Source organism: Aquarana catesbeiana, linkage group LG10 (assembly GCF_042186555.1).
Source record: "Aquarana catesbeiana isolate 2022-GZ linkage group LG10, ASM4218655v1, whole genome shotgun sequence".
Taxonomy (NCBI): Eukaryota; Metazoa; Chordata; class Amphibia; order Anura; family Ranidae; genus Aquarana; species Aquarana catesbeiana.
Genome location: NC_133333.1, coordinates 261,541,872 through 261,551,871, shown reverse-complemented (window position 1 = coordinate 261,551,871; position 10,000 = coordinate 261,541,872). Strand labels below are relative to the sequence as shown.

Genomic DNA, 10,000 nt, shown 5'->3' with positions numbered 1-10,000 from the left:
CAACAAAGGAGCTGAATAGGCAAGTGACAGCGACCCCTAAATCCTCAATGGATCTAAAGGCTGGAGGTGGATTCTATACATGAAAAAAACCTTCTGTGTGCCCCCCTCCCCTCCCCCCTAATACTCACCTGAGCTCCCACTCCATCCAGCAATGTGCACAAGAGCTGAGCTTCTCTCGGGTCTCTCATTCCTCATTGGCTGAGACAGCAGCAGGAGCGATTGGGTCCCGCTACTGTCAATCATAGCCAGTGAGCCAATGAAGAGGAAGTGGGGGGGGGGTGAGCCGCGGCTCTGTGTGTCTTATGGACTCAGACAGCGGGGATGGGGAGCGAGCACCAGTACCCCCATAGCATGCGATTTTCTATTGGGGGGCACTGACTCAAGAGGAGGAGCCAGGAGCATCGGTGAGTGACCCGAGAAGAGGAGGAGCCAGGAGCGTCGGTGAGTGACCCGAGAAGAGGAGGAGCCAGGAGCGTCGGTGAGTGACCCGAGAAGAGGAGGAGCCAGGAGCGTCAATGAGGGACCCGAGAAGAGGAGGAGCCAGGAGTGTCACGGAGGGACCCGAGAAGAGGAGGAGCCAGGAGTGTCACGGAGGGACCCGAGAAGAGGAGGAGCCAGAAGTGTCACGGAGGGACCCGAGAAGAGGAGGAGCCAGGAGCGTCGGTGAGGGACCCGAGAAGAGGAGGAGCCAGGAGCGTCGGTGAGGGACCCGAGAAGAGGAGGAGCCAGGAGCGTCGGTGAGGGACCCGAGAAGAGGAGGAGCCAGGAGCGTCGGTGAGTGACCCGAGAAGAGGAGGAGCCAGGAGCGTCGGTGAGGGACCTGAGAAGAGGAGGAGCCAGGAGCATCGGTGAGTGACCCGAGAAGAGGAGGAGCCAGGAGCGTCAATGAGGGACCCGAGAAGAGGAGGAGCCAGGAGCGTCGGTGAGGGACCTGAGAAGAGGAGGAGCCAGGAGCCTCACGGAGGGACCCGAGAAGAGGAGGAGCCAGGAGTGTCACGGAGGGACCCGAGAAGAGGAGGAGCCAGGAGCGTCGGTGAGGGACCCGAGAAGAGGAGGAGCCAGGAGCGTCGGTGAGGGACCCGAGAAGAGGAGGAGCCAGGAGCGTCGGTGAGGGACCCGAGAAGAGGAGGAGCCAGGAGCATCGGTGAGGGACCCGAGAAGAGGAGGAGCTAGGAGCGTCACGGAGGGACCCGAGAAGAGGAGGAGCCAGGAGTGTCACGGAGGGACCCGAGAAGAGGAGGAGCCAGGAGTGTCACGGAGGGACCCGAGAAGAGGAGGAGCTAGGAGCGTCACGGAGGGACCTGAGAAGAGGAGGAGCCAGGAGTGTCACAGAGGGACCCGAGAAGAGGAGGAGCCAGGAGCGTCAATGAGGGACCTAAGAAGAGGAGGAGCCAGGAGCGTCGGTGAGGGACCCGAGAAGAGGAGGAGCCAGGAGCGTCGGTGAGGGACCCGAGAAGAGGAGGAGCCAGGAGCGTCGGTGAGGGACCCGAGAAGAGGAGGAGCCAGGAGCGTCGGTGAGGGACCCGAGAAGAGGAGGAGCTAGGAGCGTCACGGAGGGACCCGAGAAGAGGAGGAGCCAGGAGTGTCACGGAGGGACCCGAGAAGAGGAGGAGCCAGGAGTGTCACAGAGGGACCCGAGAAGAGGAGGAGCTAGGAGCGTCACGGAGGGACCCGAGAAGAGGAGGAGCCAGGAGCGTCGGTGAGGGACCCGAGAAGAGGAGGAGCTAGGAGCGTCACGGAGGGACCCAAGAAGAGGAGGAGCCAGGAGTGTCACGGAGGGACCCGAGAAGAGGAGGAGCCAGGAGTGTCACAGAGGGGCCCGAGAAGAGGAGGAGCCAGGAGCGTCGGTGAGGGACCCGAGAAGAGGAGGAGCTAGGAGCGTCACGGAGGGACCCGAGAAGAGGAGGAGCCAGGAGCGTCAATGAGGGACCTGAGAAGAGGAGGAGCCAGGAGCGTCGGTGAGGGACCTGAGAAGAGGAGGAGCCAGGAGCGTCACGGAGGGACCCGAAAAGAGGAGGAGCCAGGAGTGTCACGGAGGGACCCGAGAAGAGGAGGAGCCAGGAGCGTCGGTGAGGGACCCGAGAAGAGGAGGAGCTAGGAGCGTCACGGAGGGACCCGAGAAGAGGAGGAGCCAGGAGCGTCAATGAGGGACCTGAGAAGAGGAGGAGCCAGGAGCGTCGGTGAGGGACCTGAGAAGAGGAGGAGCCAGGAGCGTCACGGAGGGACCCGAAAAGAGGAGGAGCCAGGAGTGTCACGGAGGGACCTGAGAAGAGGAGGAGCCAGGAGCGTCACGGAGGGACCCGAAAAGAGGAGGAGCCAGGAGTGTCACGGAGGGACCTGAGAAGAGGAGGAGCCAGGAGCGTCACGGAGGGACCCGAAAAGAGGAGGAGCTAGGAGCGTCACGGAGGGACCCGAGAAGAGGAGGAGCCAGGAGCGTCAATGAGGGACCTGAGAAGAGGAGGAGCCAGGAGCGTTGGTGAGGGACCTGAGAAGAGGAGGAGCCAGGAGCGTCGGTGTGCATGCGCATTAGGGAAACAGGCTGTGAAGGCTTCCCTTCCTGATTCCCTTACTTAAGATGGCGGCGCCTCCACCTAGAGATGAGGGACAGATCGGCTTCGGGTGAGGACATCGCGGGCGCCCTGGGCAGGTTAGTGTCAGTATTTTAAAAGTCAGCAGCTGCAGTATTTGTAGCTGCTGACTTTTAATTTTTTTTTTTGCAGGCGGAACTCCGCTTTAAATGCAATAAAAAAAAAAAAAAGTTTTTTTTCAATAAAAAAAATGTCCCCTTTAAGGCCATTGGGCGGAAGTGACGTTTGATGTCATTGAGTCGAGTGGGGGAGGGGCCATCATTCCCTCCCTCGACCTCCAGCCTCTGAGGGGAAAGGATCGGATTGTCTCCGCCGCCTCCGGGGACGATAAAACTTTTATCTGAAAGAGGACCGCCCGTCGTTTCAGAAAATCCCGGGGTTATGTCAGCTATCTGCCGCCTGCCAGAACCCCGGTATTCTATGTCAAAGTACAGCTACGGCGGTTTGTGGGAAGCGGTAAAGGCAGCGGCGAGCCTCCGGATCTCACAGGTTTGCGGATCTGACAGAAGATCGCTGATTTTAAAATTCAACATCAAAAGAGTCCAAAGGATTTCTAAATCCTGTATTTCCCGATAGAAGATCAACTTACTGGTAAAAAGAAGTGTGAAATGTAAGACTTCAGTGGGTGTAAAAAGATGTCCGCTGCTGCTGACTGCGGCGAATTACGGGGTGTACCAAGATGGCCGTCACGGTGTAGTGAAGGGATGTCACTTCCGTTACCTAATCTGACGGGTCACCGATTCTGACGGAATACCGGCCTTCAAAAATAATGTTTTAGTTTTAATCTTTCAGTAAGAGGAGAAAACACTCGCCTTCAAAATATTTGTCTTCATCCACCTCGTGGTACTTTTTAATCTTTTCTCTGGCGGCGGCTCGCGGATCTACAACCCCAACAAGCTGAAAGCCAAAAAAAAAAGAAGAAAACACAAAGTGAGAGGCGGATTAAAAATTTGAAATAGCTTTTTTCTCATCATCATAATCTTGGCTTCAGACCTGGAAGTCCGGAAGTCCGGGCCAGAAATGCATTCTATTTTTCCCATGAAGTCTGTTGGAGACGCCTTCCTCTGGGAACACACTACAGGAACATTCCTATACGAGGAACGATCGTTGGGTTTTAGTATAGTGTGTACCCAGATTTCCACATCCCAGTCAGACTTTCCAAACTAACATTTCTGAAGGGACAAACTCCAACATTTTTCTTATATGTGAACAGAACGAATGATTTCGCTTTTCGTATGAGAAAATACGATACGATTGATTGCACATGATCAGAAACAAAGAATAACCTTTCCTGTACGGGAATTTTCATACATTGTTTCCATCCTCAGGTTTTGTGAACCATCGAGGAAAACCAGACAATCGTTTGTCCGATTTTCTTATACTGTGGACCCTCCTTAACGGCTTCATTGTAAACTAACAGCTGGGTGGGAACCTCCATTGACGTCCTCCCCAGGCCACGCCCCGACGCGATCCGTCACCCATCTGCGTCCACCGGACACGGACCATGACAGATCTCTGTACTGACTTGCTGCCGGTACCATGTGATCGCTGTGATCAATCATAGCAGATCATATGACAATTGTAAACAATCAATGGCTTCCATTCATGCCATTCATTGTGTACTATTGTTTTGCTAGCCGTGATTGGTCACATTTGATCACATGGTACAGACAGGCCAATCACAAGCCAACCGTACCATGTGGAACTACAAAAACAAAGAAGGGAAGGTGCAAACTTCTGGTGCATTCCCCGACCGAAACATATACAAAAATAATACACCGGGGGTTCCCACCGTCCCTTCTTCTTGTAGTTCCACACTGGATACCCCATCCGAGGAGGGCGGCTTCCACCGGGCAGAGGACCGAGTATACACGGGTCACTGGTCCCACCTTGTCCCCCATTGAGGACCACTCAGCACCGGAAGGGTTTACCTGGTTTTTCTTCTTCAACTGTACCATGTGATTAACTCTGCCCAATCAAAGCCGATCACAACCATACACACATTCATTCAGTAAAAAGGTTTACTTATGGCAGTCAAATTCACTGTTATAAGCAATCATAGTGTGTAAAAAAAAAAAAATATATTCCTGATCACTTCCCCAGAGTAGTACAGTGTTCATGTCCGGGCCCGTCTGAGGTTTGCTAGAGAGCATTTGGATGATCCAGAAGAGGATTGGGAGAATGTCATATGGTCAGATGAAACCAAAGTAGAACTGTTTGGTAGAAACACAACTGGTCGTGTTTGGAGGAGAGAGAATGCTGAGTTGCAACCAAAGAACACCATACCTACTGTGAAGCATGGGGGTGGCAACATCATGCTTTGGGGCTGCTTCTCTGCAAAGGGAACAGGACAACTGATCCGTGTACATGAAAGAATGAATGGGGCCATGTATCGTGAGATTTTGAGTGCAAACCTCCTCCCATCAGCAAGGGCATTGGAGATGAAACGTGGCTGGGTCTTTCAGCATGACAATGATCCCAAACCCACCGCCCGGGCAACGAAGGAGTGACTTCATAAGAAGCATTTCAAGGTCCTGGAGTGGCCTAGCCAGTCTCCAGATCTCAACCCCATAGAAAACCTTTGGAGGGAGTTGAAAGTCCGTGTTGTCCAGCGACAGCCCCAAAACATCACTGCTCTAGAGGAGATCTGCATGGAGGAATGGGACCAACATACCAGCAACAGTGTGTGACAACCTTGTGAAGACTTACAGAAAACGTTTGACCTCTGTCATTGCCAACAAAGGAGATATAACAAAGTATTGAGATGAACTTTTCATATTCACCAAATACTTATTTTCCACCATAATTTGCAAATAAATTCTTTCAAAAAATCAGACAATGTGATTGGATTTGTTTCCACATTTAGACCCCTTTCACACTGGGGCGGTTTTCAGGCGGTATTGCGCTAAAAATACCGCCTGAAAACCGCCCCTAAACAGCCTCCGCTGTTTATTCAGTGTGAAAGCCCGAGGGCTTTCACACTGAAGCGGTGCGCAGGCAAGGCGGTGAAAAAAGTCCTGCAAACCGCTTTTTTGGAGCGGGGAAGGAGCGGTGTATTCACCGCTCCTTCGCCGCTCCTGCCCATTGAAATCAATGGGACAGCGCGGCAATACCGCGGCTATAGCCGCGCTGTACGAGGGATTTTAACCCTTTTTCGGCCGCCAGCGGGGGGTAAAACCGCACCGCTAGCGACCGAATACCGCTGCAAGAACGACGGTACAGCAGCCCTAAAAATAGCGCTGTTGTACCGCCGACGCCCCCACCGCCCCAGTGTGAAAGGGGCCTTGGTCTCTCATAGTTGAGGTCTACCTATGATGACAATTACAGGCCTCTCTCATCTTTATAAGTGGGAGAACTTGTACAATTGGTGGTGACTAAATACTTTTTTGCCCAACTGTAAACAGATTGTAAAGAAGATCTGAACCTGACATCTGTAGATGATGTTCACCATGTCAAGTTTTCATTCTTTATAAATCACACTTCTTCCCGCACTCCAAAGGTTTTCCTATCAGGAGTCCAACATGCAGATCAATGGGGTTAGCACAACGCCAATCCATGTCCGATCACCAGAGAAGTGCGCGCTTTTTGCAGCCAGCAGAACGGCCTCATTTGTTGTATCCGGAGATTCTCTATAATCATTTCTGTAACACGAAACCTGCATTTCTTCCATCTTCCTCGTCAGTTAAACCGCCGGAACTTCTACTTCCCTTTTTTAATCTCACTCATTCTTCTACTTCACAAGTAAACACACCGAGGACACAGCCTACCGTACTTCACAAGTAAACACACCGAGGACAAGGCCTACTGTACTGCACAAGTAAACACACCGAGGACAAGGCCTACTGTACTGCACAAGTAAACACACCGAGGACAAGGCCTACTGTACTGCACAAGTAAACACACCGAGGACAAGGCCTACCGTACTTCACAAGTAAACACACCGAGGACAAGGCCTACTGTACTGCACAAGTAAACACACCGAGGACACAGCCTACCGTACTTCACAAGTAAACACACCGAGGACAAGGCCTACTGTACTGCACAAGTAAACACACCGAGGACAAGGCCTACTGTACTGCACAAGTAAACACACCGAGGACAAGGCCTACCGTACTTCACAAGTAAACACACTGAGGACAAGGCCTACTGTACTGCACAAGTAAACACACCGAGGACAAGGCCTACTGTACTTCACAAGTAAACACACCGAGGACAAGGCCTACCGTACTTCACAAGTAAACACACCGAGGACACGGCCTACCGTACTTCACAAGTAAACACACCGAGGACACGGCCTACCGTACTTCACAAGTAAACACACCGAGGACACGGCCCATCGTACTTCACAAGTAAACACACCGAGGACATGGCCCACCGTACTTCACAAGTAAACACACCGAGGACAAGGCCTACCATACTTCACAAGTAAACACACCGAGGACAAGGCCTACTGTACTTCACAAGTAAACACACCGAGGACAAGGCCTACTGTACTTCACAAGTAAACACACTGAGGACAAGGCCTACCGTACTTCACAAGTAAACACACCAAGGACAAGGCCTACCGTACTTCACAAGTAAACACACCGAGGACACGGCCTACCGTACTTCACAAGTAAACACACCGAGGACACGGCCTACTGTACTTCACAAGTAAACACACTGAGGACAAGGCCTACTGTACTTCACAAGTAAACACACCGAGGACAAGGCCTACCGTACTTCACAAGTAAACACACCGAAGACACGGCCTACTGTACTTCACAAGTAAACACACCGAGGACAAGGCCTACCGTACTTCACAAGTAAACACACCGAGGACACAGCCTACCGTACTTCACAAGTAAACACACCGAGGACACAGCCTACCTTACTTCTGCCTCTCTGGGCATGCATAGGTCAGTAGACGCCAACCTACCTCCTCTATATTGTGACCTGAGTATGTCCGGCTACTCACACCCCCCATTTCTGTGTAGTGACCCCAATATCCAGCTAGTTCAAAGGATGAAAAGAAGTTCAAAAGGGATAATCATTTCTTAGCTCCACATTTCAATGAGAATTAAAAACACCGGGCGCAAAAAAGAAAAAAAGTGAGAACACATCCCCTGGAATACAAGGCGCTCCTGATAGGGTAATTGACAACTAAATGACCAAAACCAGGTTCACTCCTTTCTTCAGGAGACCTGCAGAGGCAAGCTCAACCCAGGTACTAGTTGAGGCTCCCCTGAAGGGAGACCCCATGGGAGGGGGAGAACCTGACTCCTAAGTACTAGGCAGGTGTCCCCTTAAGGGAGAACTCATAGGAGGGGGGAGGACTTGACTTCAAAGTACTAGGTGGAGCTGCCCTGAAAGGAGACCCCATAGGAGGGGGAGAACCTGACTTCCAAATATTGGTGGGGCTCCCCTGAAGGAAGACCACATGGGAGGGGGAGAACCTGACTCCCAAGTATTGGTGGGGCTCCCATTCAGCGAGACCCCATGGGAGGGGGAGAACCTGACTTCCAAATACTAGTTGAGGCTCCCCTGAAGGGAGACCCCATGGGAGGGAGAAAACCTGACTCCCAAGTACTAGGTAGATGTCCCCTGAAGAGAGACCCCATAGGAGGGTGAGAACCTGACTTCCAAGTACTAGGTAGGGCTCCCCTGAAGGGAGACCCCATGGGAGGGGGAGAACCTAGCTTCCAAATACTAGGCGGGTTTGCCCTGAAGAGACCACATGGGAGGGGGAGAAACTGACTTCCAAGTACTAGGTGGGGCTCCCCTGAAGGGAGAACTCATAGGAGGGGGGAGAACCAGACCTCCAAATACTAGGTGGGGCTCCCCCGAAGGGACACCATGGGAGTGGGAGAATCTGACTCCCAAGTACTAGGTGGCGCTGCCCTGAAAGGAGACCTTATAGGAGGGGGAGAACCTGACTTCCAAATATTGGTGAGGCTCCTCTGAAGGGAGTCCACATGGGAGGGGGAGACCCTGACTCCCAAGTACTAGGTGGGGCTCCTCTAAAGGGAGACCCCATGGGAGGGGGAGATCCTGACTCCCAAGTATTGGTGGGGTTCCCATTAAGCGAGACCCCATGGGAAGGGGAGAACCTGACTTCCAAATATTGGTGGGGCTCCTCTAAGGGAGGACCCCATGGGAGGGGGAGATCCTGACTCCCAAGTATTGGTGGGGTTCCCATTAAGCGAGACTCCATGGGAGGGGGAGAACCTGACTTCCAAATATTGGTGGGGCTCCTCTAAGGGAGGACCCCATGGGAGGGGGAGATCCTGACTCCCAAGTATTGGTGGGGTTCCCATTAAGCGAGACCCCATTGGAGGGGGAGAACCTGATTTCCAAATACTAGGTGGGGCTGCACTGAAGGGAGACCCAATGAGAGGAGGAAAACCTGACTTCCAAGTACTAGGTGGGGCTGTCCTGAAGGGAGACCCTATGGGAGGAGGAGAACCTGACTTCCAAGTACTAGTTGGGGCTCCTCTGAAGGGAGACCCCATGGGAGGGGTGAACCTGACTCCCAAGTAATAGTTGGGGCTCCTCTTTCAGGGCAAGTCCAAGCACCTACAACCTAATAATTGGAAGTATATAATGAGCATTGTGCTGTGCAAAAATAAATAAGTGCTTTTGGGGTGCTAAAGTGCAAGACATTGGCATGGCTTCTGGCCTGCAGGTGGTGCTCTGACCAATGTGCCATACTAAAAACACAGTAAGTTACCCCATAGTGACCTTTTCTGGCACCTTTGGACTGCTACTCCAGGGGCCAGATTCAACCTGAGAGGGAAAGAGCCCAACCATGTACCCACCTTATTACAGGAATTACTAACCAGCCCCCGAATTTGGCAAGGGGACCTGTTTCTGTCGCCAAAAACTAATAAGATCATATATTACACTTGATCTTAGCCAAAAGATGGAATAAAACACAAGTAATAAAGGCCTCTACAACAAAGCTCATGAGCAGGCGAAACGCGTTGGAAGGAATTTGGCTTAGGAGGAAGCAGAACTGGAGCCTTTCTGATACTCTGCAAACCGGATAGCTTTTCAGTGTGTGCTTCCATTACTTTCCGTTTAGATACACGATAATGAAGTAGAGATGAGTGAAGTGATTTCAAACAAATTTATTTCGCGTAGAAATTCCTGTTTTGCTCATTAAGCTGTTTATGTGATTTTGATTGTTTTTTTGTTTGTTTGTTTTTTTAATTATTGGCTAGTTTATATCTTTACGTGGTGTTCGAGTTTGAGATTTTGTCACTATAATTTTTTTTTTATTAAATATTTTATATTATTACATTTTAAATATTTTATTAATCAATATTTTTTATTAATTTATCTTTTTTAAAGTTATGATAGCTTTCTTTATTTCATTAAGTGGTCTTTGCGCTTGAAACTTTTTTCGTATTAGTTTTGTACTGTTACTATAA

General features: G+C 51.3%; 1 protein-coding gene across 4 annotated transcripts in view; it reads right to left on the bottom strand.

The window, feature by feature from the left end:
• LOC141111423 (2,7-anhydro-N-acetylneuraminate hydratase-like) overlaps positions 1 to 10,000 on the bottom strand; it is a 162,379-nt gene that overhangs the window by 112,275 nt on the left and 40,104 nt on the right. For 3 of the 4 annotated variants that reach the window (XM_073603719.1, XM_073603716.1, XM_073603717.1), the window contains one exon: positions 3,401 to 3,485. In XM_073603719.1, the coding sequence (XP_073459820.1) occupies positions 3,401 to 3,485 (85 nt within the window). Of the gene's footprint in view, positions 1 to 3,400; positions 3,486 to 6,012; positions 6,319 to 10,000 lie in introns of those variants that run through there. The other variant, XM_073603720.1, reaches the window with a different exon arrangement.